The 26,307-nt window shown below is 67.0% G+C and overlaps 6 protein-coding genes across 11 annotated transcripts; 4 read left to right on the forward strand and 2 right to left on the reverse strand.

The window, feature by feature from the left end:
• The first annotated feature begins 293 nt into the window (after positions 1-293).
• Positions 294-7,318, forward strand: GPAT2 (glycerol-3-phosphate acyltransferase 2, mitochondrial). 5 transcript variants are annotated; one of them, XM_065659238.1, is made up of 18 exons: positions 294-400; positions 1,169-1,243; positions 1,456-1,767; positions 1,907-1,980; positions 2,325-2,435; positions 2,571-2,681; positions 3,232-3,331; positions 3,408-3,544; positions 3,635-4,052; positions 4,130-4,849; positions 4,939-5,203; positions 5,343-5,491; positions 5,611-5,688; positions 5,800-5,925; positions 6,006-6,126; positions 6,256-6,306; positions 6,419-6,474; positions 6,550-7,318. In XM_065659238.1, the coding sequence occupies exons 3-18, from the start codon at positions 1,654-1,656 to the stop codon at positions 6,664-6,666; spliced, it is 2,748 nt and encodes a 915-aa protein (XP_065515310.1). In that variant the 5' UTR covers positions 294-400; positions 1,169-1,243; positions 1,456-1,653; the 3' UTR covers positions 6,667-7,318. The 5 variants fall into 5 exon arrangements, with proteins under 5 accessions (XP_065515310.1, XP_065515312.1, XP_065515308.1 ...); XM_065659240.1 differs by lacking the exon at positions 1,169-1,243; XM_065659236.1 differs by lacking the exons at positions 294-400; positions 1,169-1,243 and having other exon boundaries at positions 1,558-1,767; positions 4,130-4,676; positions 4,779-4,849.
• Positions 6,652-9,539, reverse strand: LOC136003540 (fumarylacetoacetate hydrolase domain-containing protein 2-like). Of its 2 annotated transcripts, none has more exons than XM_065659244.1 (8): positions 9,468-9,539; positions 8,942-9,138; positions 7,966-8,182; positions 7,836-7,895; positions 7,595-7,757; positions 7,094-7,202; positions 6,937-7,024; positions 6,652-6,829 (listed from the first exon to the last, which is right to left on the reverse strand). In XM_065659244.1, exons 2-8 carry the CDS (start codon positions 9,127-9,129, stop codon positions 6,767-6,769), a joined length of 888 nt encoding a protein of 295 aa, XP_065515316.1. In that variant the 5' UTR covers positions 9,130-9,138; positions 9,468-9,539; the 3' UTR covers positions 6,652-6,766. The 2 variants fall into 2 exon arrangements, with proteins under 2 accessions (XP_065515316.1, XP_065515315.1); XM_065659243.1 differs by lacking the exon at positions 9,468-9,539 and adding an exon at positions 9,442-9,458.
• A 187-nt stretch (positions 9,540-9,726) lies between these two features.
• LOC136003542 (uncharacterized) lies at positions 9,727-13,906 on the reverse strand. The gene is made up of 8 exons (XM_065659246.1): positions 12,678-13,906; positions 11,540-11,664; positions 11,361-11,430; positions 11,215-11,285; positions 10,864-10,971; positions 10,666-10,770; positions 9,917-9,979; positions 9,727-9,824 (listed from the first exon to the last, which is right to left on the reverse strand). Exons 1-8 carry the CDS (start codon positions 13,585-13,587, stop codon positions 9,777-9,779), a joined length of 1,500 nt encoding a protein of 499 aa, XP_065515318.1. The 5' UTR covers positions 13,588-13,906; the 3' UTR covers positions 9,727-9,776.
• On the forward strand, positions 13,803-14,595 carry LOC136003541 (cytochrome c oxidase subunit 5B, mitochondrial). Its single transcript, XM_065659245.1, has 4 exons — positions 13,803-13,911; positions 14,018-14,091; positions 14,177-14,276; positions 14,365-14,595. Exons 1-4 carry the CDS (start codon positions 13,818-13,820, stop codon positions 14,475-14,477), a joined length of 381 nt encoding a protein of 126 aa, XP_065515317.1. The 5' UTR covers positions 13,803-13,817; the 3' UTR covers positions 14,478-14,595.
• Positions 14,596-15,448: 853 nt separating this feature from the next.
• Positions 15,449-18,837, forward strand: PURB (purine rich element binding protein B). The gene has a single exon (XM_065659242.1). It carries the CDS (start codon positions 15,464-15,466, stop codon positions 16,481-16,483), a length of 1,020 nt encoding a protein of 339 aa, XP_065515314.1. The 5' UTR covers positions 15,449-15,463; the 3' UTR covers positions 16,484-18,837.
• A 2,401-nt stretch (positions 18,838-21,238) lies between these two features.
• Positions 21,239-25,079, forward strand: LOC136003526 (histone H2A.V). The gene is made up of 5 exons (XM_065659213.1): positions 21,239-21,350; positions 24,084-24,161; positions 24,323-24,436; positions 24,522-24,651; positions 24,773-25,079. The coding sequence occupies exons 1-5, from the start codon at positions 21,348-21,350 to the stop codon at positions 24,832-24,834; spliced, it is 387 nt and encodes a 128-aa protein (XP_065515285.1). The 5' UTR covers positions 21,239-21,347; the 3' UTR covers positions 24,835-25,079.
• The last annotated feature ends 1,228 nt before the right edge of the window (positions 25,080-26,307 follow it).

A 26,307-nucleotide genomic window follows, 5' to 3' on the forward strand; every position in this document is an offset into this window, starting at 1 on the left:
TTTTCCCCTTTTCCCCCCTTTTTTAACCTTTCCCCCTTTCCCTTGCCTTTCCCCCGCTCCCCGCTCCCCCGCCCCCATCCCTCTCCCGTCCCCGCTCCTTTCCTCCCGTTCTCGCCTCCTCCCCCCCCAGGGACGCTCCGGGCCCGCCCGCTCCGAGCCGCGCCTCGGCCCCCGCCGCGGGGCCGCTTCGGGCCCGTTCCGCCCCCGGCTGCTTCGGGGGGGATCCGCGGGGAGGGGGGGGGGGGGCCCCGGGGCCGCGGTGGGGCCGGGGCCGTGCCCGGGGGGGGCGGGGGCCGGGGGCTGCCCCCCAAGGCCGCGGGCGGGGCCGGGGTCTCGGCCCGGGGGGTTCCGGCCGGGCCCGTGCGGGGCGGAGCGGGAGGCAGCGGCCGGGCCGGCGGCGGTGAGAGCGGGCCCGGGGGGGGCGCGGGGCCTGTGCGGGGCCGTGACCCCGGCCCGGGGCGCTGTGGGGCGCGCTCCCCACCGCAGCCCCTGTAGGGGGTGCGGGGCCCACCGGGGCCGCGTGAGCCCCTGCGAAGGCCCCACGGGATGTGTGGGGCCCGGGAGCGGGGTGCTGCCTCCCTCCCGCAAGGCCCCATAGGGAATGCGGGGCCTGTGTGGGGCCCATAACCCCCCCCCAAGGCCCCATAGGGAATGCGGGGCCCGTGTGGGGCCCATAACCCCCCCCCAAGGCCCCATAGGGAATGCGGGGCCTGTGTGGGGCCCATAACCCCCCCAAGGCCCCATAGGGAATGTGGGGCCCGTGTGGGGCCCATAACCCCCCCCAGGGCCCCATAGGGAATGCAGGGCCTGTGGCCTGAGTGGGGTGTGCAGCTCCCCCCATCCACATGCTATGGGGCTGTGTGGGATCCATAACCCCCTCTAAGGCCCTATAGGGGCTGTGGGGGGTGTTACCCTACAGGGTGTGTGGGGCCTGGGTGTGGGGGGTTTTACCCCCCCAGGGCTCTGTAAGGGGTGTTGAGGGTTGTGATTCCCCCCCACCCAACATTCCATAGGGAATATCGAGTCCATGTGGGACCCGTAACCCCCCCTCCAATCCCTATGGGGTGTTGGGGCCTCTATGGGGTGTGTTACCCACCCCACAAGTAGGACACGGGTCTAAACCTTCCCAACTGACCCCTTCTGCCCATTCCCATCTCCTGTTTTCCAGGATCCTGGAGCATCCCAGCCCCTCTGGTCCCCCCACAGCCAGGGCTGTGTCCCACCAGGACAGCCCCATCCCGAGGTACAGGACCCATGGGGGGCAAGGGTGGGCACGGAGGGGACCCCCAGCACGGGGGTGGCCCCGCTGCCCCCACGCCACCAGCACCCCGCGGGTCACATCCTGCCCGGCGCCGTTGCCCCACGGCTCTGCTCCTGGGCTGATGGGATGGGGACGAGGGGCCTGCGGTGTCCCTGTGCCCCCCCACTGACCCCCCTTGCTCTGTGTCCCCACAGCTCTGCTCCGCTCCAAGGGCTCATCCCTGCACGGAACCTGCTGCTGGAGCCTTCCCGAGTGCTGATCCCAGGGGATCCGGGTCTGAGTGGGTGACCCCCGCCTCGATCTCCGTCCTGGCCGATCCGGGGCTTTCTGCTCGGTGCTCGGAGGGGAATTCGCCCCGCTCGGCATTCCCGGAGCCCCGGCTGTTGCCGCAGATGAGAAGCTGGCTCTGTGTCGCGGGGCGGAGGGTGGAGGTCGTGCTGCCCTTCCTGGGCAGGTGCCGCCCAGACGCGGGGCGCTGCTGCCAGACCTGCGCCCCCATGAGCTGGGTAAGAGCCTCGTGGAGCGAGCCCGGAGAACTGGGGATCTTGGGATGCATCCCGAGGGGCTCGGGTGCCTGTGGGGGGGCACTGGAGATGTGGGGCTCAACCCCCCCCCCCCCCATACCCTTTCCCTCCTTGCTTCCAGGATGGATTCTGCTCCGAGCACTTCCCTTCCCTCGGCTTCCAGGACATCAGCCGGGTGACGGAGGAGGACACGCGGTGAGGCCGGGGGATAAACGGTGCTTTATTCCCCAGGGAATTCCCAATCCCCATGGAAACCCCTTCCCGTGCTGCAGGAGGCTTGGGGATGCCTCTCCATCAGCCTTGCTCCGTAGCGGCTCCAAGGAGGAGCTGTTTGGGAGGCTGGAAGCCTCCCTCTCCCGCTGGCTCCGGCGCAGGGACAGGCTCACGCACGCTCCCAGTCCCCTCTCCCCAATGCTCCATCCCCTCCCCGCTCGGGGGCTGCGCTCGTCCCAAGCCTTTTCCTTTGGCCCAGGAGCGGTAACGTGGGCAGGGAAGGCTCCGGCCCTGGAGCAGCCACGGCTCCGTGTGCCCGTGCGCAGGTTCCGGGGCTGGCTGGTGCGCAGGGTCTGCGGGTTCCTCGCTGCCTGCTCCTGGACGGCTCCCGCTGACACCCCTGGAGACCTCCCAGCACGGATCTGCCGCAGCAGGAGGTGGGAGCAGGCGGAGGGGCTCCCCCCCCTTGCAGCACCCCCAGGCCTGTGGGATCCCATTGGGTGGCTGGAGCAAGGGGTCCGGGGATAGCGTGGGTTCAATGGGATGCTTCCACCTCCTCCATCCCTCCGCAGGGTGCAGGATGCTGCTCCCGGCCGTGGCCCGGCAGGGGATGATGGATGGAAGGAGAAGATCCTGGAGCTCCTGGGTGACATCCAGGCCCCGCTCTCCCTGCTCATGCTGAGGTCTGGGCTCCCTCCCTGGCTGTGATCCCCCTTCCCTGCCACTTCCCACCTCCTCCTGGAGCGATCCCAGCTCCCGGCTGGGCTGCTCCCAGTCCTTCCCCTCCACTCCAGGGCTCTGGCGCTCTTTATTAAGCCCCTTTTGGATGGGCTTTGAGCGATGGCTCCGTGCTTGGTGCCGTCTCTTTGGGAATGCAGGGGGATGCTGTGGGAAACACCGGGGTGCTTTGAGGGGTGCAGGAGGACCCTTTGGGGGCTGCCCTTTGGGTCCCTCACAGCTCCCTGGGGGCATTTCCCCCCGGATTCCTTCCAGGGAATGTGACAGCGGGGCAGAGGAGGGAGGGATTAAAGCAACCCCCCCTGGGAGGGTGGAGAGCAAAGCAAAGCCAAAGGGAGCAGTTCCTTCCCTCCGGGATGGAGCAGTTTATTTGCTGTGTGGGGCTGAGCCTTCCCCTGCTGCTCCTCTGCTGCTGGGTGGGGAAACCGAGGCAGGGAACGGGGGGGACCGTGGCCTCGGGGGGGGGGGGTTCTTCCCTCCCTGCTTTTCCTGCAGGATCTGCCACTGGGCGCTGCTGAAGCTCCTGAGCCGCCTGTTCCTCAGCGTGCAGCTGCACCGGGGGCAGCTGGAGATGGTGCGGAGGGCAGCCAGCACGGTGGGCACCCGGTGAAGCCGCCCTCGGCCCCGCGCCACCGGCACCCCTTGCACTCAGCCCCGCGCCTCCCTTGCAGCCCCGCGTGCCGCTGGTTTTCCTTTCCACGCACAAATCCCAGCTGGATGGGCCGCTCCTCTCCTTCGTCCTCTTCTCCCAGGGGCTGGGGGTGCCCAGGGTGACGGTGGGCGCCCAGGGCTGCAGCCCTCGCCTCCGGTAAGGCCCGGCACGCACCGGTGTGGGGCACTCATGGTGGGGAGCCAGCGGGACACGGCCCAGTGCCGGCTGTCTCCTGTCCCCCTGCAGATCCCTGCTCCGCCGCCTCGGAGGGATTTTCCTGCCTGCAGGGATGGAGCAGACACGGAGCGACCCGGAGGACGCGCTCCCGGGGGCTGTGCTGGCTGCGGTGGGTGCTGAGCTCCGGGTGCTGGGTGTGCTCGGGGGCGTCTCGGGCAGGGGCTGCCCAAGCCGTGGGTGCCAACGGGTGCCCCCCAGCCTCACCCCGCTCCCCCCGCAGTACATGGAGGAGGTGCTGAGGAGCCGGCAGCCTCTCCTCATCTTCCTGGAGGAGCCCGCGGTGCCGCTGCACCTCTCGGCCTCGGCCTGGCGCTGGCTGGCTCTGGTGCAGGGCGCCGTGCGCGCCGGCGTCGTCCCCGACGTCCTCCTCGTCCCGGTGGGCATCGGCTACGACGTGGTCCCCGGTGGATCCCAGCCGGAGGCAGCGGTGAGGGGGTCTTTGCCAGGGTGGGTGCAGCCCCCACATCACCCCCATGCACCCCAGTAACGTCTCGGTCCCCCCAGCGCGGTGCTCAGCCCCTCGGCATCGGTGCTTGCCTCTGGGCAGCGTTGCGGGCGCTGGGCCGGAACCTCGGCTGTGTCCGGGTGGATTTTGCCCAGCCCTTCTCCTTACAGGTATGGCAGTGGGGCTGGAGCCTCGGGACGGGGCGGGGTGGGGGGGGTGTCAGGGGATCTGGTGAGCCCGTCTCTATGGGGAGCCCCAGTGGATCCCATCAGTTCAGTGATCCCCCAGTGCACACCGACAGCTCCTTCATCCCCGTGCCCAGGAGTTCATGGCCAAAAGCCGTGGCAGGCACGCAGGGAAGCCGGAGGAGCTGCAGCTGCTGCCCAGCATCCTCGGCACGTGGTGAGCAGGACCCGGCCTCAGGCAGCACGGAGCCTCCAGGGCTCCCGGCTGCACTTCCTCACCCCTCTCACCCCATTTTCCACAGGCCCAGCCAGCTGGATGCCAGGAATACCGGGGTCTGCGCTCCTGGCTCCACAACGGGCACCAGTTCAGAGGCACCAGAGGAAATGTTGGTGACCAACCTGGGCCTGCACTCACTGAGCGGTGAGGGGTGGCGGGGTCCATCCTCAGCCTGTCCATGCAGGGTCGCCCCTCGGCTGTGCTGTTCATTCCCAGTTATCCCTCTCCTTCATCCCTCCTTCCCAGACAGCGTGTCCTGCTCCGCCATCATGTCCGTGGGGATCACCTCCGCGCTGCTGCTGCACAAGTACCGGGAGGTGAGGCAGAGAGCTTCGCTTCCAGGCGTCTCTTCCTGTTGGAGCAACATTCCCAGCTCCATGCAAGGAGCATCCTCCTCTTCCTCCAGGGCGTCTTCCTCTCCCGGCTGATGCAGGACTTTGCCTGGCTGCTGGAGGAGATCCTGCTGCGCCAGCGGGACGTGGGCTTCTCGGGGCAGCTCCGTGCCCTGGTGCAGCACAGCCTCATCCTGCTCAGGGCACGGCTCCGCCTCTACCACCTCTCCCCCCTCGGTGACATCCTGGTGGTCCCTGAGGCCTCGGCAGAGACCTGGATGGAGCTGGGCCACCACAGCGCTGCCATCCTGCCCATCTTTGCCAGCGAGGCGGTGGGGGGTGAGGAGCGAGGTGTAGAGTGGGACCGGTGACACCGGGACAATGGGTGACACTGGGACAACCGGTAACACCAGGACAGTGGGTGACACCAGGACAACCGGTAACACGGGGACAACCGGTGACACTGTTATCCCTGCAGCCTGTGCCATCCGAGCCTTGCTGGCGGAGGTGTTGCCCTTCCTGGAGCCCACCACCGGAGCCTCCAGCATCATCTTCAGCCAGGACGAGCTGCACTGCAAGACCCTGGAGCTGCTTCAGCTGCTGCCCCCAAACCTGCTGGGGTGCCGGGTAGGGGCTGGTGGCACGGGGTGGCATCGCCATCGCACCACGGTGGCCCCTGCGTGGCTTGGTGGGGTGGGCACCAGCCAGCCCCTTTCTCCCTCCTCCTCCTCCTCCTCCTGTCCCAGCCCTGCCAGCCCCTGGGCTGCTGGAGCGAGGACATCGTGGACAAGCTCCTCCTGTGCGGGCTGCTGGAGCCAGAGGAGGTGGGTGCCCCCCCACAGCCCCTCTGGGGAAGGGGACGAGGGCCTGGGGTCCCCGCAGGGGACACGGGGCTGCTGCAGGGTGGCTCCGGAGGGCCCGGCTTGTCCCCGCAGACGGAGGGCGAGCACCGGGTGTGCGACACGGCCCCGCGGGCCTTCAGCCGGCGCCAGGCACAGCCCAGGATGGACTTCAGTGACAGCGACAGCGAGGACGAGGCCCCCCCGTGCCGCTGCTTCAAGGTCCGGGGAGGGGGGGGGGGTCCCTCATCACCCCCGCGGGGTGAGGGTGCCTGCACTGAGCTCTGCTTCCCCCTGTCCAGCTCGGGGAGCCCCAGGGCTCTCCCCACCTCCTCCTCTTCCTCTGCCGGCTCCTCAGCCCCGTGCTGGGCGCCTACGCCGGAGCCGTGGCTTTCCTGGGGCAAACCTGCTGGCCCCAGCCAGGTGAGAGCCCCCCCCGGGGGGAAAACTGCTCCTCCGGCCCCCCCAACCCTGCTGGGCTCTGGGGCAACCGAGGCAGAGCTGCAGCCCCGGGCTGGGGGTGCTGGGTTTGACCCCCATCTCCTCACACAGAGGCAGCCTACGTGGAGGAGCTGCTCCAGTTCCTGGCCAAGGAGGGCTCTGGTGAGCTGAGGGGTGCACGGGGCCTCTCTCCTGCTTTTTGGGGTCACCCCCCCACATCCCAAACCAAGCTGTGGGATTTGGGGGGGACCCTCAAGGCTTTCTCTGCCTCCAGAGCTCCCCAACAGAAGCCTGGCCCTGAGCTCTCTGCAGACCTTCAAGGAGATGGGGGTAAGCACCGAGGGCTCCGCCAGCCCACGCGCACCTCCTGCTGCCCCACAGTGACACCCCATCTGCCCCCCATAGGTGCTGGAGGAGGTGGGGGGCCCCCCCTGCCCTCTGCTCCACCTCGCCCAGCCCTTCCACTCCAGCGCCAACCGGGAGAGGCTGGAAGCCTTCATCCAGCAGTTCATCCAGCCCTAGGAGCATCCTGCCCCGGCTCCTGCTTTATTGAGCCCCACAAGGGTGTTCTGGGGCGGGGGGGGAAGCAGCCGGACCGGGGCATGAGGTCCTGTCTCCATCTTCACACCACCTTGTTGCAGATGACCCCCAGCTCCTCGATCTCGCACCGCACCTCGTCTCCTCTCTGCGAGGGGCAGGGAGACACTGGCACCCCCCAGCCCCTCCATGGGGGCCTTTACACCCCGTTCTGCCCCCCCAAAACCCTCCCCAGCACCTCCCCTCTCTCCTCACCTTCAGAAACACGGGGGGCTTCCGAAAGGCGCCCACCCCCGGAGGGGTTCCTGTGAGCAGGATGTCCCCAGGGACCAGCGTGACAAAGCTGGGGGCGGACAGGAGGTGTCACAATGGTCCCTGGGGGTGGTACCGGTGCCGCCGGCCCCCCCCTTACCGGGACACCCATGCGATGAGCCTGGGCAGGCGGAAGATGAGCTGCTTGGTGCTGCTGTCCTGCATTACCCGCCCGTTGACGCTGCAGCTGATGCGCAGGTTGTGGACATCTGTGGGGAGCGAGGGGAGGTGTCACCGCAGGGAGGGGACATGGGGGGAGCTGAGGGGTCACCACCACCATCAACCCCCCCATGTAGGGAAAACATGGAGCTTTTGGGGCAAATCAGTGCCTGTTGCCTCTTGTGTCTGTCAGGGAAGAGCCTGTGCCCCATTCCTGTCCCATCACTGTGCCCTATCCCCATTCCCATCGCATCCCCATCCCATCGCTGTCCCCATTCCCATCCCATCACTGTACCTCATCCCATCCCCATCCCTATCCCATTCCCATCCCATCACTGTACCTCATCCCATCCCAGTCCCCATACCATCACTGTCCCCATCTCTATTCCATCACTGTCTCCATCCCTGTACGCTGGCCCATCCCATCCCTGTCCATCCTCACCCGTCACGGCCTCCTTGGTGACCAGGGCTGGCCCCAGGGGACAGAAGGTGTCGAAGGTTTTCCCCAGCAGCCACTGCCTCCCGTTCCTCTTAATCTGCCAGTCCCGGGCACTGACATCGTTGGCCACCATGAAGCCCACGACGTGCTCCATCGCTGACGCCTCCTGGGGGGTGACAATGGGGACCCGCTTAACGTGGGGCCACAACCCGAGACCCACGGGAAGGAGGGGGCCGGGGCTCACCTGGATGTGCCGCCCCTTCTTCCCCATGACAGCGGCCAGCTCCACCTCCCAGTCCACCTCCTGTGGGGAGAACGCGGGCTGAGCACCCACTGCATGGCGGGGGCCGCGCTGGGGGCCCGGGGGTGCTCACGGTGCTGTCCTCGGGGTGCACGATGTCATCGAAGGGCCCGATGATGGCGCTGGGGAACTTGCTGAAGATGATGGGCTCCTTGGGGATCTTCACGTCCTGCTCCAGGCAGTGGTCGCGGTAGTTGAGCCCCACGCAGATCACCTTCTCGGGGTCACCCACGGGTGCCAGGAGCTGTACAGCGCTGCGCGGCACCCGGTGACCCCCCGACTCCAGCGCCCTGCGGGGCACCCACCTCTGTACTGGGACACCCACATTTATATAGGGGTACTCACCCCTGTGTGGGGCACCCACCTCTGTACAGGGCACCCATCCCTATATGGGGGCACCCACCTCTGTACAGGGGCATCCACATTTGTGTGGGGGTACTCACCCCTGTGTGGGGCACCCACCTCTGTACTGGGGCACCCACATTTGTATGGGGGTACTCACCCCTGTGTGGGGCACCCACCTCTGTACAGGGCACCCATCCCTATATGGGGACACCCACATTTGTATGGGGGTACTCACCCCTGTGTGAGGCACCCACCTCTGTACTGGGACACCCACATTTGTATGGGGGTACTCACCCCTGTGTGGGGCACCCACCTTTATACTGGGACACCCACCTCTATACTGGGACACCCACCTCTGTACAGGGGCACCCACTTCTGTACAGGGGTGCCCTCCTCTATATAGGGGCACCCATCTTTGTATGGGGGCACTCACCTCTGTACTGGGGCACCCACATTTGTATGGGGGTACTCACCGTTGTACTGGGGCACCCACCTCCGTATGGGGGACTCCCACTTCTGTATTGGGGCACCCACATTTGTGTGGGGAGTGCTCATCCCTGTATGGGGCACCCACCTCCGTACGGGGGCACCCACCTCTGTATGGGGGCACTCATCTTTGTGCAGGGGCACCCACCTCTGCATGGGGGCACCCACATCTATATGGGGGGCACCCACCTCCATACTGGGGGTACTGGGGCACCCACCTCTGTGCCGCGGCCAGCCCGGTGGCGCCGGTGCTGAGGAACTCCCGCATGGAGCGGGGCAGCGCCGGCTCCGCCGCGCTCAGATCCACCAGCGCGTCCCCGCCGGGGGCCACCTCCAGCCCCAGGCGGGGCTCGGGGCCCCCCGGGCCGCGGAACCTCACCAGGCGCATGGCCCCGGCCAGGCGCATCCCGGGATCCTGCCGGAGAGGAGCGCGTCCCGCAGCGGCCGTGCCCCGAGGTACCCCCGGCCCCAGGGGATCCCCCCCGATCCTGCTCACCGCGATGCCAGGGACCCCCCGCCCCATGCTGCTCCCAGCGGATCCAGTCCTGACCCATGAGGATCCTCCCGATCCCCCAGCCCCAATCCCCGGGATCTCCCACCGATGCCCCCAGCCCCCACCCCAGGGTGTCCCCACCCCCCCCCCCCGGGCCAATCCCGGGGGTCCCCGCCCCCCCCCCCCCCCCCGCTCCCGGTGCGGGACCCCCCCCCCGCCCCGCACCCGGGGGGTTCCCCGGAGCCACCTACGTCACGTCCCGCACTTTGCCCGCTCCGAGTCCCCGCCCCTCCCTCGGGCCCACCAATGCGAAAGCCGGTAGCCTCCGGCCGTGCAGCCAATAAGAACGGGAGGCGTTGGCCGTGCAGCCAATGAGAGTGGCCGAGAGTTCCGCCTCTCAGCCAATGGGAGCTTGAGCGGGAGGGAGCAGCGGCGTTGCTAGGATACGCAGCGCGGCCGCGGTGTGGGCGCCGCCATGACAGCGCCGGGGCCAGGCCCGAAACCCCCGGGTTTGTCCCCAAATTGTGGCTTTAATAGAAAACAGCCGCGTTCCCGCGGCGCTAGAGCGCGTCCTCGAAGATGCGCATGGAGCTCATGATGTCCTCGTCCTGCGCGGGACAGGAGCGGGTCAGAGCCCCCGCGGCCGCCACGACCCCCCCATGGTGGGGCAGGGGGGGTGAGGCCCATGGGAGCGCCCCACCTTCAGGCACGCGTCCAGGAACTCCTCAAAGGTCACGACGCCATCGCCGTTCCTGTCCATCTTCTGCAGGGAAGAGATGGGGCTCGGCAGGGTGGGCCCGGGGACAGCGCCAGTGGGTGACAGGGACAGCGCCAGTGGGTGACAGGGACAGCACCGGACCCAGGGGCAGCACCGGATCCAGGGGCAGCCCCATTGTGTGACAGGGACAGCGCCAGTGGGTGACAGGGACAGCATCAGTCCCAGTGAAAGCCATAATGTGTGATAGTGACAGCACCGAACCCAGGGACAGCCCCAGCGGGTGACAGGGACAGCACCGGACCCAGGGACAACACCGGACCCAAGGACAGCCCCATTGTGTGACAGGGACAGCATCAGTCCCAGTGAAAGCCATAATGTGTGATAGTGACAGCACCAAACCCAGTGACAGCCCCATTGTGTGACAGTGACAGCACCGGACCCAGGGACAGCACCAGACCCAGGGACAGCCCCATTGTGTGACAGTGACAGCACCGAACCCAGGGACAGCCCCAGTGGGTGACAGGGACAGCACCGGACCCAGGGACAGCACCGGACCCAGGGACAGCCCCATTGTGTGACAGGGACAGCACCGAACCCAGGGACAGCACCGGACCCAGTGACAGCCCCATTGTGTGACAGGGACAGCACCGGACCCAGGGACAGCCGCACACCCAGCGGCAGCCACGGTGCCGGCCCCGTTGTGTTTGCTGGCCCGAGGGGGACGCTCTCACCTGGAAGAAGAGCTCCACGTGCTCCGCGGGAGCGCCGGCCCGGAGCGCGGGCTGGGTGCAGCGCCCCATCATGTCGTAGATGGACGTCATGATCTGCAGCATCTCCTAAGGGGGACGGAGCGGTGACAAGAACCCTCCCGCTGCGGGCACCTCTGTCCCCAGTGCCCATCCCCTGGGATGCTCCCACCCTCGTGTCACCTCCTTGGTGATGCAGCCGTCCTTATTGATGTCGTAGAGGTTAAAAGCCCATTGCAGCTTCTGCTGCACCGTCCCCCGCAGCAGGACCGAGAGCCCCAGGACAAAATCCTGCCGGAGGAACCGGGCTTGAGTGGGAACATCCCTGTGGGACCTCACCTCACCCCCCTGCACCGGCGCTTGCGGCCGCCCCGGTGGGAGCTGTGTTTTATCCCTATTGATCCCGTTTCCATTCTCGCTCGCAGCTATTTTTAATCCCCGCGGTGAAGCTGGTGCCGCAGTTCCGGCATCAACCCCGGCACCGGCTCCAGCCAGAGCAGAGCTGTGATCCCAAAGGAAGAGTTCATGGATCACCTGGAAGCAGAGGGCCCCGTTGCGGTCGGCGTCGAAGGCGTCGAACAAGAAGTGCGCGTAGGTGCTGGCGTCTGCAGGGGAGCAGGAGCCGGTGAAGCTGCCGCATCCCGGCCCCTGTTCCCATCGGCATCGCCCCCGGCACTCACCGCCTTGAGGGAAGAACCGGGAGTAGATGAGCGTGAAGGTTTCCTCATCCACGAGGCCGCTGGGACACTCCTGGCAGGGAAGCGGGCACCGGTGAGGCTGCGGCTCCGGTGCAGCCGCGCTGGGGGTGAGGCCGCGGCTCCGGTGCAGCCACGCTGGGGGTGAGGCCCCCCCGACTCACGCTCTTGAAGCCGCGGTACAGGGATCGCAGCTCCCGCCTGGAGAACTTGGTCCGTGCCAGCAGCTGCTCCAGCTCCTCCGGTTGGTGCCGCGCGGCCGCCAGCTCCACCTCGACATCGCCGCCATCTGCCCCCAGCAAGGCGGCTTCTCCGCATCATTCCCGGCTCATCCCACCCAATCCCACCCCAGGACCTGCTGCTGGACCCCACGCTCCCCTTGTGCTGGGGGGAAAAGGGCACCTCCACGTTGAACATCCCAGGAGGCAGCCACCCGATCCCTGGGTTTCCCCAGGAGCCTCCAGCAGCGCGTTCCCGGGGTGTGGAAGCTCTCGCTCCGGCCGCGCTAATGCTGCCTCCCGCCCCGGCGGAAGGTAATTAATAAATGATGCCTCATTAATAATTGGTGCTTGGGAGGCCCCCGCGGAGCCGCTCAGCGCCGGGATCGGGAATGTCGGGGTGGGAAAACTGGCCCAGGGAAAGGCTCTGCAGTGCTGGGGCAGCAGGAGCGCCCCAAACCCTCGGGTGCCGCCGGGGGGGGTTAAGCCCCCATCTCCTCCCCTGGGTATCCCAGGGTGCGAAGGAGAAGCCCTGAGCCCCTTCCTCCAGATGGGAATTGGGGGGCCCCATGTCCCGTCTCTGGGGGGATTGAGGTCGACGGGAGATTGGTGACCCCCCCCTTGGGAGGGTTTGGGGGTCACTGTGGCTGGGGTCCCCCCATCACCCTGCCTGGGGGGGTCTGAAGGGGCACAAAGGTCCCAGCCCCCCCAGGAGGGTCTCTGTGAGGGGGGGTCCCTGCACTCCCTCAATGTGGTGTTTATGGGGGGCTGGACGCAGCCCAGCCCCACAGGGAAGGGCAGAGCAAGGCTGGGCCATGACGAGGCAGGGCGGGGGCAGGGCGGGGGGGGGGAGGCTGCGGCTCCCCCCCCCCCGCACCCACAAACCCTCAGTTTCACCCCCAACCACCCCCCCCCTGCCAGTGGGGAACCCCCAAACCCTGCAGGTTTGACCCTAAGGGGCCTATGGATGGGCCCAACAGGTCCTTTAATGGGGAGAAACACCCCACGAGGTGTGGGGAGGGCTGAAAATAGATTAATTAACGAGGATTAATTAGGGTTGTTTAAAGGGGGGGGGGGGCGGTACCTTCCACAGAGATGGGCTCCAGGATCCCGAACTGCTTGAGGACGGCGATGAAGAGGAGGATGACCACGGCCACGGCGCACAGCTCCATGCCCTGGATGCCCATGGCCGGTAGCGGGGAGAGGGGGGGGACCACGGGGATCGGGGTGTCCTCTGTGTGTCCCCCCCCTCCGGCACCCCGGGCTGGGGTGAGGTGGTGGCGAGCGGGCGCGTCCGTGCGGCGCTGCGGCGGGGCCGTCCCTCCTGCCCTCCTCCCTTGGCACCGGCCCATGGCCCCCCCCCGCCACGGTGCAGCCCTCTCCAGCCACAGGGGTGCAAAGGGGCACCGACACCACACACACACCCCACACCCTGAGCACCCATGGGTGCCAAGCACTGCACAGGCCTTGGAATTGGGTTGGGAAAGGGTTGGTTTGGGGGTGCCCCAAGCACACACCAGGGGGAGGTGGTGGTTATGGGTTGCACCCCCCCACCTTCCAATGCTCAGAACACAAGGGGTGGTTAGTGGGGGGGAAGGAGGGGTGGGGGGATACAAAGGGGTGGCCTCGTCACCACGAGGTGTGTTGGCCCCAAGGCCCTGGGCCATCATCTCCATCCCCTCGGGGCTGTCGCTGTGCCTCGGGGGGGTCCCTGTCCCCACAGCTGCACACACGTTGTCCCCATCACCCCACGGGTGTCCCCACTGCTTGAGGTCCTCCTGGTCCCAAGGCTCTGGGGCATCCCGGGGGGGTGTCCCTGTGCCCGGGCGCCCCGGACATTGTCCTCGTGATCCTGTGCCCAAAACCCAATGGACACCGTCCCTGCCCCCCCACTGTGTCCCTGTCCCTTGGGGGTGACCCGGTCCCTTGGGGCCCCCCTGCCCCCGAGGCCCTGGACGTGCCCCCATCCCATGGAGTGTCCCCATGGTCCCCATTCCCCCCCAGGTGACCCCTGGGGCCGCACCGAGGGGCGGAGCCAGCCGCAGAGGGGCAGGGCCTCAATGGTCAGAGGTGTGGCCAACCGCAGGGGGCGTGGCCAACCGCAGGGGGCGTGGCCAACCGCAGGGGGGCGTGGCTTCACTGTCGGGGGGCGTGTCCGAGCTCCGGCCTCAAGCCCCGGCCCGCCGCCACTTCCGCTTCCGCCGCCACCGCCGCCGCCGCCGCCATGGCGTCAAGGTTACTGCGGGTGAGCGCGGCTCTGCGGCTGCTGCCCGCGGCCTCTGCCCGCGCCGCGCCCGCCCGCGGCCTCGCCGCGCCCGGTGAGCGGGGGGGGAACCGGGACCGGGGGGGGGGGCCGCGGCCTCGCCGCGCCCGGGGAGGGCGGAGGGGAACCGGGGAGCGCGGTCTGAGCGCGCTGCCCCGCAGGCCGCCTGGCCACCGATGAGGAGCAGGCGACGGGACTGGAGCGGAAAGTGATGGAGGCCATGAGCAAGGGCCTGGTGAGTGCGGGGGGGGCTCGCTCCGGGGGTGGGGGGGGGCAGGTCCCGGTGCGCCCCCCCGTTAACACCCCGCGCCCCCCCGCAGGACCCCTATAGCATGTTCCGGCCGAAGCGCTACGCGGGGACCAAGGAGGACCCGAACCTCGTCCCGTCCATCACCAACAAGCGCATCGTGGGGTGCGTCTGTAAGTGGCAGCCCCCCCCCCCCCCGGCTCCCTGCCCGCGCCCCCCTCCCCGGGCCTGTGTCCGTCCGCTCCTGCTCTCCCTCCGTAGGCGAAGAGGACAACAGCTACGTGGTCTGGTTCTGGCTGCACAAGGGCGAGGCCCAGCGCTGCCCCTCCTGCGGCGCCCACTACAAGCTCATCCCGCACGAGCTGCCCCACTGAGGACCCCCCTGGAGCCGCTTCTGAGCCCCACACCTCGAGGAGCTCCCCCCCCCCGGATCTTGCCCTTTCTCCCCCTCCAGGGAGCTGCTCCCCCCACATAAAGAGTTTGTGTCTGTGAGCCCCCGACTGTGTGTGTGTGTGGGGGGGGGGTGCAGCACCCATGGGGGTGGGGGGGGTCATTGGGGGCGGGGGTGGGGGCATCGTGACCTTGGAGCTGTGTTTGGGGGAAGCCCCCGGCTTTGGGGTCACTCGCAGGAGGAGAGGGCTGGGGATGGGGGGGCCTCAAAGGGGTGCTCAAGGGGCACCTGCACCCGTGTGCTCTGCGTCCCCCCCCTCTGTTCCACCCGGGGGGGGGATCTGTCCGCCCGCAGGGCCCCCACCAGTGCCTGAGGGTGGCTGATGCCCTGGGTACCCCTCCTCCGCGGCAGTGGGGGTTGCCCATGGGGCCCCCCCCGGGCTCTGCAGTGGTTCAGCCCCGTGAGCGCAGGGTTCAGGAGCGACCCCGGCTCCGGGGGGGGCGCAGAGGTCCCTGTGCAGCCCCACAGGGGGCCAGGAGGCCACCGTGGCCCCAGTGCAGCCCCCCCCCCGATGATGTCATCAGTGATGTCACGCTCCCGCGCAGCAGGCAGGATCTGGGACCCGAGAGAGCTGCAGCCGGATAGCCCATGTGCGTGACACCCCCCAGCGCTGCTGACGCTGTCAGTGACGTCATGCCGTTCGGCGCTGACGTCACACACCAAGGGGGGGGGGCGGGCTCAGCGCCGCGCGGAGCCGTGAATGACAGGAGGGGCTGGCGGTGACGTCACGGCGCCGAGCGGGGAGGGGGCGTGGCTTAGCGCAGAGGGCGCGCGGGGACGCGGTGGGCGGGGCCTCGGCGGCGGCGCGCGGAGTGCGGCGGTGACGTCACCCCTGTCGCAGAGGGGCGGGGCGGGGCCCGCCGGAAGCGGGGCGGTCGCGCGCGGAAGGGCCGGCGCGGGGCGGACAAGATGGCGGACGGGGACAGCGGCAGCGAGCGCGGCGGCGGCGGCGGCGGCGGGTTCGGGACCGGGCGCGGCGGAGCGGGAGGAGGCGGCGGCGCCGGGTCCGGGGCAGGGTCCGGCGGCGGAGCGGGCCCCGAGCAGGAGACGCAGGAGCTGGCGTCGAAGCGGCTGGACATCCAGAACAAGCGGTTCTACCTGGACGTGAAGCAGAACGCCAAGGGCCGGTTCCTGAAGATCGCCGAGGTCGGGGCGGGCGGCTCCAAGAGCCGCCTCACGCTCTCCATGGCCGTGGCCGCCGAGTTCCGCGATTACCTGGGCGACTTCATCGAGCACTACGCGCAGCTCGGCCCCTCCAGCCCCGAGCAGCTCGCCCAGGCCGCCGGCCCCCCCGGCGAAGACGGCGCCGGCGCCGGCCCCCGCCGCGCCCTCAAGAGCGAGTTCCTGGTGCGGGAGAACCGCAAGTACTACCTGGACCTGAAGGAGAACCAGCGCGGCCGCTTCCTCCGCATCCGCCAGACCGTGAACCGCGGCCCCGGCGGCCCGGGGGGGTTCCCGGGCGGGCCCCCCGGCCTGCAGAGCGGGCAGACCATCGCGCTGCCGGCGCAGGGCCTCATCGAGTTCCGCGATGCGCTGGCCAAGCTCATCGACGACTACGGAGGGGAGGAGGACGAGCTGGGCGGCCCCGGCGGCGGCGGCCCCGGCGGGGGGGGGCTCTACGGGGAGCTGCCCGAGGGCACGTCCATCACGGTGGACTCGAAGCGCTTCTTCTTCGACGTGGGCTGCAACAAGTACGGGGTGTTCCTGCGGGTGAGCGAGGTGAAGCCGTCCTACCGCAACGCCATCACCGTCCCCTACAAGGCTTGGGCCAAGTTCGGCGGCGCCTTCTGCCGCTACGCCGAGGAGATGCGCGACATCCAGGAGCGCCAGCGGGACAAGCTCTACGACCGCCGCGCCGGCCCCCCCGGCCCCGGCAGCGGCAGCGGCGCCGGCGACGACTCGGACGGCGACGACGTGGACGACGACTGAGCCCCGGATGCCGCCGCCGGCCCCTTCCCCGACACCCTCGAACCCCCCCCCCCCCCCCAACACCTCCCCCGAACCGACCCCCCCCCAACCAACGCCACCGGAGACAGGGAGAGCCCGAACCGGCCGCGGAGGACTCGCGCTGCCGGTGGTGGTTGCGGGGGGGGGGAGCGACCGGGTCCGAGCCCGGCCCGTGCCGATGGAGCCGCCGGGGGCACCACCGAGACCGGCCACGTGCCGGCACCGGCGCCCGGGGGGGGGGCAGCGGCGGAGCCTGCGGAGCCAGAGCCGGGGCGGGGGCGCACATGGACCAACGTCCGATCCCGTCTGTACCCCCCCGGTTTCCCCTCTCCCCCTTCCTTTCCCCATTTATGTCCCATTTCCCCCTTTTCCTTTCCTCTTTTTTCCCCCTTTTCCTTTCCCCTTTCCCCCCTTCGCTTTCCCCTTTCCCCCCTTCGCTTTCCCCCCTTACTTTCCTCTTCCCCCCCTTCGCATTCCCACTCCTCCCCCTTTGCTTTCCCCATTTTCCCTTTCCCCTTCCCCCCTTTCCTTTTCACTTTTTCTCCCTTTATTTTCCTCTTTTACCCTTTCTTTTCTCTCTTTCCCCTTTTCCCTCTTTCTCGCCCTCATTCCTTTCTATTTTCATCTGCTTTTCCCCTGTAATCCCCACCACCATTCCCTTCCTTTCCTCTCTTCCTTTCCGGGTTTTTGGGATGCAAACTGCTCCCCCCCCCCCCCAGCTCCAGGCCCGCAGATTCCTCGGGATTGAGGATTTCCACCGGGCTCGCACAAGGGAAGCTCATCCCGCTACCAAACCTTCCCCTTGTCCCCGCTCCGGCACCAACAGCCGCCTCTTCCACCGGGATTTGAGTTTCCTCCCGCAGCACCGACCTCAGGCGGCGGCGCCGGGGGGGATCCGGACCTTTTTTTGGGGGGATTTTTGAGGATTTTCCCCCTTTTCTTTGATCCCTTTGCTCCGGTGCTGCCCCCGCCGGGGCCCCCCCATCGCCTCGCGCATTAAAACGGAGTTTTTCCACTCTCAAATCGTCTGGTTCCCCCCCCCCCCCCCTTTTTTTTCCTGGTTTTTCCCTGTTTTTTGGCTCACTCGGCCCTTCCAGCCCTGCGCTTTCCCAGCGCCTCCGGACTGCGCTGGGCTCCAGCGCTCTTCATTCCAAAGTTTTCCTGCTCTCATCCCACGGCTTCTCCACGCTGAGGACTTGAGTTTTCCTGGTTTTTATGGAGTTTTTCCCGTTGTTTTTTGGGAGCCGCCGCCGCCTCCTTAATTTATTGCCGCGGATCCCGGCGGATCCCTCGCTCCGTATTTATTGGGAAGCCCTCGTGCAGCCGGGGGGGGGGGGGATGTGACACCGTGTCCCCCCTCACCCCAAAGGAGCAGCACCCGTGGGGGGGACGTTGTCCGTCCATCCGCCCATCCGCGTGCCCTCCGCTGCCGCCGTCGCTCATCCCAAGGGATTTTTAATGCGGATTTCTTCCCTTCGTCCCGTTTTTAAGCCCGGGTTCCTCACTCAACACGGGAGCAATAGTCTTTTATCTCGGTGTCCCACCCGCGTCCGTACTGTATTTTGTACCCGAAGGCAGCTCTCAGTGACGTCCTGCTGGACCCCCCCCCTGCTCCGCTCTTCCCACTCCTTCCACAAGGAGATTCCCGGGGGGAAGCGTGGCTCCGCCGTGACGGACTCAGCGGCGGGCGCCGGCGCCAGACGCAGGCGGTACCTCTCCTTTCATTTTAGAAGAGGATGAGCTCTATATATATATATATATAAACGATATATATATATTCCTATATTTTGGGGCTGAATTGCAGGAATTTAGCCTTGCCTTTCGACGCCAGCCTGGCTCGAAAACCATGGGATACACGGAATAGGAGGAAAAAAAAAAAAAGAGGCAAGTAAAGCCAAAAGGAGAACAAAATCCATACGACAACACAAGCGGGAGCCGGGGCCGCATCGGCATCGGCAGCACGAAGCCTTGCTCCTGCCGGAGAAGCGCCGGCTCCATGTGGGAATCTTCCATTTGCCACCGCAGGAGATGGCTGAGAAGAGCAGAGAGGCAAAAGAGGCCAAAACGTCCCCAAAACGATGGAGTCGGGAGGAATCCAAGCGGTGTTTGGAGGCGCCGGCGGCGCGGAGGAGCCACGGCACCAGCGAGGACTCGGGTGGCTGCTCCGGGGGGGGGTTTGGGGGTTTCCTTTCAGTTGGGTGAGGCCGTGGCCAGCGCCCAGGGTCAGCCCTGAGGTGATGGTGGTGATGGTGGTGACGGTGACGGTGACACATCATCAGCGCCGGGAACGCCGCGGTCCGGCTGTTCCTGTATCTATATATATGTAGATACACCTCTCCGTGCGTGTGTGTACATATATGAGGGGCTTTGGGGGGGGGGGTTTGCTTTGGATTCTGTAGAAAACAAATTCCTTTTGGGTTTTGGGGTTGGTTTTTAATCGGGGGGGGTGGGGGTAGGGGGGAGGGAAATGATCCCAAATCCTTGGAACTTCCAACTGGGAGTTGCTCCGGAAGGGCCGGGTTGCGAGCGCGCTGTGGCTGTACAGAACTCACCTGTAAATCTTGTATAGCGCCCAAACCTCGCTGTATATACCCCAAAACGTGCGGAGCTCTGGGAATAGTGGGAATGCTTCAAGTCAATATTCCCCCCCTCCTCAAAGGGATAAAAATGGGAATTCTCCTGCCTTGGTCTGGGCCGCTTTGGGGGTGAGGGGCACAGAATGGGCCCTCAGTGCTGGGAGAGCGGCGATTGGTCTGGGTGACCCCTTCACCGGCTCCGCTTTGGAGTCAAACAAAAAGCTTCCAAAACTCCACGGAAAAATAGCAAAAAAATCCCAGAAAATCCAAACGGACGGAAGCGGGAGCGAGCGCTGCCGGTACCGGAGCTGCTGCCCGACGGAGCTCTTGGCTGCGCGCACCAGGACAGCATTCCCGGTGGGAGATGCCAACCGTGGCTCAGAGGGAGAGGCTGGAGCCCTCGCGGAGCCGGTCGAGCCGGTCAGGCCCTGTTTCCCGGCGCTGGAACGGCTCTCGTGGATCAAGCCGAGACGGGAGAGGGGAGCAGCATCTTGGAGGTGGTGCAAGCAGTGGGTTCTGCAGCAGAACGTGCCGGCGGGGCGATGCTGGAACACCACCGGATCCTCCGGGATGAGCCGGGATCTGCTGAGAACCCCGACCCGCCCCCCCCCTTTCCCCCCCTTTCCCCCTCCCCCCGCAGTCCCTTGAGAAAGAAGAAAGTTTTATTCCTCTTATTTTTTTAATGAAAGAAAAACAGAAAAGCAACCATATGCACTTTAGGCAGCCCGAGGCGGGGCTGCCGGCGCCGGGGGGGGGGTGTCCTGTGCTCCCCCCCCCCTTTGCTTCCCTCCCTTCCTCCCTCGTCCCTCTGCGGCCGGCGGTTGCCGAAGGCAGGGCCTGGATCCCTGGATCTTACCACTAGCGCCAGACGACGCCCGGCGTGAGGAGCTCCTCGTGCCTCTGCTCCTCTCCTCCCCCGTAGCAGATTTTTGCAGATGGAGTTTTACAAGTCTATATTTAAAGAATTGTATGTTTGTAACAAATAAAAAGTATGCGGAAAAGTGAATGGAAAAAAAAAAACCACACCGAATCCCGGCCCTGCCCCGTCTGGATCATTGGGGGGGGGTGGGGGGTGTCCCTGAGGGGGTGGCGTGGGACTTGGCTGGGATTTATGGGGCTCTGGGAAGGACCCTTGTGGCTTTAGGGGCCTTCAGGGGTGCGGGGGGCGGATATGGGGGGACCCTTGGGGCTGAATTGTGGAGCTTTGAGGGGTGCCTGTGGGGCTCTGGGGGGCCTTAGGGCCAAGGGAAGGACATGTGGGGAAGCATGGGGCCTTTGCGGGGGACCCTAAGGGCTCTAATGGGGACCTATGGGGCTTGCACGGGACCCCTGCGGGGCTCTGGGGGGGCCGTCAGGGCCCGGCTGGGCCCCTATGGGGCTCCTGCGGGACTCCCCGCGCCCTGCGCACGCACGCAGGCACCGCGGGTGCCAGCGCGGCACAAAGCGGGGGACGCGGGGGCCCCCCCGGGCAGCACCGAGTCCCGCGGGGGGACCGCGGCCCCGTACGAGCCCCCACGTCCCGCCGGCAGCTGCTGCCGCGGGGCCCCATCCCGGCGGGGCACGGCCGCGGGGGCCCGGCCACGGGCAGCTGCTGCCGGCGGGGCAGGTGCGGCCGCGCTGCCCCGGAGGGGAGCGGGAGCAGCTGCGGGGCCCTGCGCCGGGGGACACTGAGGCACCGGGGGGGGGGGAGCCGCTCCTGCCCGGCCCTGCCCGGCCCTGCCCGGCCCTACCTGCTCCCCCGCCGCCGGCAGCGGCCCAGCGGGCGGCCCGTACCGGGCACAGCCCCCTCGGTGCGGCGGAGCCGGCCCCGACCGCCCCCTCCCCTCAGCGCCGCACCGCGCAAACAAACACCGCGAGGGGCGGGGCCACAGAATGGGCGGGAAAGGTTTCCCTCCTCCCATTGGCTCCCTGAGCTGTCTGTCATTCTGTCCCCGCCCCCCCGCTGGCCATTCGGCTGTTTCTATTGGATGGCAGCCACGCCACTCCGCCGCACCGCCCACCGGCGCGGCACGCCCCACGCCCTCACCCCTGCGTGCCGTGTGCAAAGGAAAAACAGCCGTTAAACGGGCCGCGGGGCGGGGCTAGGCGAGGGGGTAAGAAGCGGGGTTGTGATTGGTGCTAGCCGCGCGTTCAAACTAGCACGGGGCGCCGCGATTGGCTCGCGGGCCGCCGCGGCAGGCCGGGCTCCCTCGTCGCTCGCGGCAGGGTTATTGTCTGGCGGCTCCTGAGGCGGCTCCAGCGCGGGATCGGCAGCGGGGCTCGGCGGCACCATGGTGAGGGGGCGGGGGGCGGCTCCGGTACCGCGCCGTGACCGTGCCCCGGGGGGCTCCCGGGGGCGCTCCCGCTGACGGGGAAGGCGCCGAACCCCGCTCCCCCCCCGCCCCGGTCGCGGTGACCGGAGCCTCTCGCTGCCGGGAGGAGGCGGCTGCGCCGCTTCCCGGTGGCTCCGGTGGCTCCGGCCGCTGGCGCCGTGAGGGCTGCGGGGGGAAGCGTCGCTGCCGGCAGCTCTTGCCCGAGCTCGCGTGAAGCCGTCGGGGGGGAGCCCCCGGCTGCAGGGCGCCTGTCAGAGCCGCTGCCTTCGGCCCGCGCGGGTCGGGGCCCGGGCGGAGCTCGCTGGAGCCTTCCCGAGGCGACTTCGGGCTCCGGCTGGAGCTCGCCCCCCTGTGTATGGCCTGCGGGTGCGAGCTTGCTGCGGCGGGGTCCGTAACCGGCGGCGGGGTCCGTAACCGGCGGCGGGGTCCGTAACCGGCGGTGGGGTCCGTAACCGGTGCTGGGGTCCGTAACCGGTGCTGGGGTCCGTAACCGGTGCTGGGGTCCGTAACCGGCGGTGGGGTCCGTAACCGGTGCTGGGGTCCGTAACCGGTGCTGGGGTCCGTAACCGGTGCTGGGGTCCGTAACCGGCGGCGGGGTCCGTAACCGGTGGTGGGGTCCGTAACCGGTGGTGGGGTCCGTAACCGGTGATGGGGTCCGTAACCGGTGGTGGGGTCCGTAACCGGCGGTGGGGTCCGTAACCGGTGGTGGGGTCTGTAACCGGTGGGGGGGGCTGTAACCGGTGATGGGGTCTGTAACCGGTGGTGGGGGCTGTAACCGGCGTGCAGGCGGCAGGAGCCGAGATAAGGGGGAGCCCGCGGTGCGGTTACGCAAGCCCCGCCGCGGGCAGGGCTGTCCCGGAGCGGTGGCAGCAGATAAAGAGCTGCGCTTTGGAGGGTTTAGTCCCGGCTGGAGCGACGGGAAGAGGGGAAAAAGGGACTTGGTTTTTGGCTTGGGAGGGATCCAGTTGTTCCGTCCAGGGAGGGTTCCCTGTGGGAATGCGCTCCCATAGGGAGAAGGAGAGGAGACACCGCTCCTGTGCCTGTCAGTGCTGTCCGGCGCGGGTGAAGAAGCAAATCTGCCCCTGACCAGCCTGAGCTCCCTGAGGAAGAGGAGGGAATATTCACAGTGGATGTAGCAGAGCCAGCATCCCTGCAGGACCGTGGCCGGGATGGGGATGAGTTTGGAAGTTTTACCAAGCGATGCTTTCACTGCTTTCAAAGGAACTCCGGGGGCTTCAGATCCTTTTGGATGCGTCTCTGCTGCCCTCCTGACAGCGCAGTGCTACAGGCACCCCTGTCCCGCAGGGGAGGGTTTGCTGTGGCGGCATTCCCGCTGCTGGATCTGCTTCGTCTCTCCCCTCCACACGAACTATTTCCTTGCAACTTCTTTTCCCCATGGTTGAGTTTAAAGAGCGCCCGGATGCCTGACAGCTGGAATTCCTCCTTCATAGACAGGAATAGGGATTGTGGGATCAATGCGTGATCTAAAGGCAGGGTTTTAGATGGACCCAGCGTGGTTTAGGGCTCTGCTGCCCCTCTCCAGTTGCTCTCTGGGGTTTCTTTGCTGCTGTTTCTTCAAGAGAGCAGATTTTGGGGGTATTTTATGTGTTGCTCTCCTCATGTTAAAGGGGTCTTCACCCCAGGGAGGGGTTTACCCCAGTGATAGGTCTCAGCTGAGAGGTTTTATGACCTGAATTCATGCGAGTGGAAGGTTTGCAGATCACCACTGATGGTCTGACACACACCTGGGAGGACGAGAGCGAAAATAACACCTACAAAGGCAGCAAAGATCAATCATTAAACACACCCAGAGCACAGCTCGTACCCAGCACGTGTCCCTCGGGGGCAGGACGAGGACAGGCTCAGCCCCGTGGCCCATCCCAGCACATCTGGGGAGATCATCCCTGATTTTCCCACTTCGTTTTGCATATTTATTCAATGTCATTTCAATTATCAACACCTGGGTGTGATTTTAATATTCAAATGAGATTACAATGAGGATAGATAGCCCAGAGGACGCTCTAATAGTGTTTTGCTGGCTCATGAAGCTGTATTTTGCTGCTTGTCCAGGTGGTGTTGGGATGTTACACTCTGAGGATGGTCTTTCTGATTAGAACGTTGCTAGCTGGGTTTCCCTGTCCTGTTTACATGGAATCCCAGCCTGGTTTGGGTCGGAGGGAGCTTAAATCCAGCTCCAAGCCCTGCCACGGGCAGGGACCCCTTCCACTGCAGCAGCTTGCTCCGAGCCCCTGTGTCCAACCTGGCCTTGAGCACTGCCAGGGATGGGGCAGCCACAGCTTCTCTGGGCACCCTGTGCCAGCGCCTCAGCACCCTCACAGGGAACAGCTTCTGCCTAAGAGCTCAGCTCAGTCTCCCCTCGGGCAGGTTCAAGCCATTCCCCTTGGCCTGTCCCTACAGGCCCTTGTCCCAAGCCCCTCTCCAGGTTCCCTGCAGCCCCTTTAGGCACTGGAGCTGCTCTCAGGTCTCCCCTTCAGGAGCCTTCTCTTCCCCAGGCTGCCCCAGCGCAGCTCTCTCAGCCTGGCTCCAGAGCAGAGCTGCTCCAGCCCTCGCAGCAGCTCCGTGGCCTCCTCTGCCCTCGCTCCAGCAGCTCCGGGTCCCTGTGGTGCTGCTGCCCCAGTGCTGGGCTCGGGGGTCGCTGCCCGTGGATTAATTCCCAGTGTCTCTCCCCTGCAGGCTGGTGGGAAGGCGGGAAAGGACAGCGGGAAGGCCAAGGCCAAGGCGGTGTCACGCTCGCAGAGAGCCGGGCTGCAGGTGAGGCAGCGCCAAACCTCCCACCTGAGGCACGCTTTGGGATCGGGCTGTGACATGGCCCAGGGGATGGGGGGGGGGGCTCAGACCTCCCTTTGTGGGACCCCCATGAGTGGGTTGGGTGCTGTTGGAGGGGGTTAACAACTGGGTCGCTCCCACCCCAGTTCCCCGTGGGCCGGATCCACAGACACTTGAAGACTCGCACCACCAGCCACGGGCGAGTGGGGGCCACGGCGGCAGTGTACAGCGCCGCCATCCTCGAGTACCTCACCGCCGAGGTAGGTCCTGCCCCTGCCTCCTCCCCGCCGGGGCTGCCGCAGCCCCAGGCTGCCGATCCCGAGGGTCTCGCCCCTGTCTGGGCAGGTGCTGGAGCTGGCGGGGAATGCCTCCAAGGATCTCAAAGTGAAGCGGATCACTCCCCGGCACCTGCAGCTCGCCATCCGCGGGGATGAGGAGCTGGATTCCCTGATCAAAGCCACCATTGCCGGCGGAGGTGAGTGTCCCTCATCCCTAACCTAAACGGGGGGAAAACGAGCAGGGATTCCTCATTCCCGAGGCACAGTAAGGGAGGGTTTGGCCTGGCTCCCATGGGCATCCTCCTCTTCCCTCCGCAGGTGTCATCCCCCACATCCACAAGTCGCTGATTGGGAAGAAGGGCCAACAGAAAACAGCGTAAAGAGGGCAGGAGGAGAAGCGGCCGCTCCCTCCCGCCGCCGCCCTGTGCCCGGGACACGAGGAATGTGGGGGTTTCATAAGGAATAGTTCAAGGCAGAGCCCAGGGACGGGCCTGCAGGAGGAGGAGGGAGCAGCGCTGTGGTGTGGGTTGTTGCGGGGCAGGCGGCGGCGGGCGGTGCGGGGCCGGGGCTCAGCACCTCCGGCCTTTTATACACCTGGGACGGATAAAAGCGTTTTTTACATAAAGGTGAAGCTGCTGTGCTGAGGGGGTGCGGGCGGGGGGTCCCCGCAGGGACCGGTAACACCGACACCCCCCCGCACTAGCACCAGTGCCGGGGTGGGGCTGCGCTGCCTAATGCTTGTGTTTTCCCGCCCCTTATGCAAATGAGCCCTATGCAAATGAGGTGGGAGGGGCTAGGCGCGTCTCGAGGCTCCCCCGGGGTCCGGCCCTCGCAGGCTCTGCCCCGGTGCCGGTGCCCCGGTCCCGGGTGTCACAAGATGGCGGCGCTCGGCCGGTAACATGGCTGCCGCGGGCCGCGCGGGATGTTCCATGCGGCCGCACCGTGGGGGGAGTCGCCGGTTGCCGCCAGCCCCGCCGTGCCCCGCGGAAAGCGGCCCGGCCCGGCCGCCCTCCTGGCCCTGCTCGGTGCCCGGGTGGGCAGCGCAGGGCGCGGGGAGCTCACCCCGCCCGGGGCCGCACCGGCAGTGACCCCAGCGCCCCCCGCCCACCCCTGCGGTGGTTTGCGCCGCCCCGCCCCCGCCGCGCTTCCGCGCTCGCCATTGGCTGGGCGGGGCGGGGCGGGGCGTCGCGCCCAGCGCTGCTGGGGCCCGGCTCGGGGCGCGTTGGGTTCCGTCCCCGGTTCTCCCACCGGGAATTGCGGGGGGGGGGCTCCAGCAGCGCCGCTCCGGGGGTGCAAGAGCTGTGTGGGGCTTGGGTGTGCGCTGGGGAAAGGGGAGCTCCTTGCGACCGGAACGTGAGCCGGCAGCGTGCGCTTGGGGCCAGGAACCGCGTGCTGGGCTGCATGAAGCAGTGGGGGGGGGATCCTGCCCCTCTGCTCTTGTGAGACCCCCCCTGCAGCCCTGCGTGCAGTGCTGGGGTCCCCAGCGTGAGGACATGGAGCTGGTGGAGCAAGGCCAGAGGAGGCCACGAGGATGCTCAGGGGCTGGAGCAGCTCCCGTATGGAGCCAGGCTGAGAACACTGGGGCTGCTCAGCCTGGAGAAGAGAAGCTGCGGGGAGACCTCAGAGCAGCTTCCAGGGTCTGAAGGGGGCTGCAAGGATGCTGGAGAGGGGCTCTGCATCAGGGACTGTAGGGATGGGACAAGGGGTGATGGGTTCAAGCTGAAACAGGGGGAGTTCAGGTTGGAGATAAGGCAGAAGCTCTTCCCTGTGAGGGTGCTGAGGCACTGGAATGGGTTGCCCAGGGAGGTTGTGAGTGCTCCATCCCTGGCAGTGTTCAAGGCCAGGTTGGACAG

The sequence above is a fragment of the Lathamus discolor genome, chromosome 22, assembly GCF_037157495.1.
Source record: "Lathamus discolor isolate bLatDis1 chromosome 22, bLatDis1.hap1, whole genome shotgun sequence".
NCBI classification, from domain to species: Eukaryota; Metazoa; Chordata; class Aves; order Psittaciformes; family Psittacidae; genus Lathamus; species Lathamus discolor.

What these genes read in the sequence shown, in the direction of transcription:
- LOC136003540 (XM_065659244.1), bottom strand. Translation starts at nt 9,129, where the DNA reads ATGCGCCTGGCCGGGGCCATGCGCCTGGTGAGGTTCCGCGGCCCGGGG. An exon ending in CACCAAGGAGGCCGTGACGG is followed by an intron (nt 7,203 to 7,594) that starts GTGAGGATGGAC and finishes CGCTCCCCACAG; the next exon opens with ATGTCCACAACCTGCGCATC. An exon ending in AGCCCCCCGTGTTTCTGAAG is followed by an intron (nt 6,830 to 6,936) that starts GTGAGGAGAGAG and finishes TGCCCCTCGCAG; the next exon opens with AGAGGAGACGAGGTGCGGTG.
- LOC136003542 (XM_065659246.1), bottom strand. Translation starts at nt 13,587, where the DNA reads ATGGGGACCATGGGGACACTCCATGGGATGGGGGCACGTCCAGGGCCT. An exon ending in TGTACCGCGGCTTCAAGAGC is followed by an intron (nt 11,431 to 11,539) that starts GTGAGTCGGGGG and finishes CTTCCCTGCCAG; the next exon opens with GAGTGTCCCAGCGGCCTCGT. An exon ending in ACGGCTGCATCACCAAGGAG is followed by an intron (nt 10,771 to 10,863) that starts GTGACACGAGGG and finishes CGTCCCCCTTAG; the next exon opens with GAGATGCTGCAGATCATGAC.
- PURB (XM_065659242.1), top strand. Translation starts at nt 15,464, where the DNA reads ATGGCGGACGGGGACAGCGGCAGCGAGCGCGGCGGCGGCGGCGGCGGC.
- LOC136003541 (XM_065659245.1), top strand. Translation starts at nt 13,818, where the DNA reads ATGGCGTCAAGGTTACTGCGGGTGAGCGCGGCTCTGCGGCTGCTGCCC. An exon ending in CCGCGGCCTCGCCGCGCCCG is followed by an intron (nt 13,912 to 14,017) that starts GTGAGCGGGGGG and finishes GCTGCCCCGCAG; the next exon opens with GCCGCCTGGCCACCGATGAG. An exon ending in GCGCATCGTGGGGTGCGTCT is followed by an intron (nt 14,277 to 14,364) that starts GTAAGTGGCAGC and finishes CTCCCTCCGTAG; the next exon opens with GCGAAGAGGACAACAGCTAC.
- LOC136003526 (XM_065659213.1), top strand. An exon ending in CGCAGAGAGCCGGGCTGCAG is followed by an intron (nt 24,162 to 24,322) that starts GTGAGGCAGCGC and finishes CTCCCACCCCAG; the next exon opens with TTCCCCGTGGGCCGGATCCA. An exon ending in TCGAGTACCTCACCGCCGAG is followed by an intron (nt 24,437 to 24,521) that starts GTAGGTCCTGCC and finishes CTGTCTGGGCAG; the next exon opens with GTGCTGGAGCTGGCGGGGAA.
- GPAT2 (XM_065659238.1), top strand. Translation starts at nt 1,654, where the DNA reads ATGAGAAGCTGGCTCTGTGTCGCGGGGCGGAGGGTGGAGGTCGTGCTG. An exon ending in GGCTGCTGGAGCCAGAGGAG is followed by an intron (nt 5,689 to 5,799) that starts GTGGGTGCCCCC and finishes TTGTCCCCGCAG; the next exon opens with ACGGAGGGCGAGCACCGGGT. An exon ending in AGACCTTCAAGGAGATGGGG is followed by an intron (nt 6,475 to 6,549) that starts GTAAGCACCGAG and finishes TGCCCCCCATAG; the next exon opens with GTGCTGGAGGAGGTGGGGGG.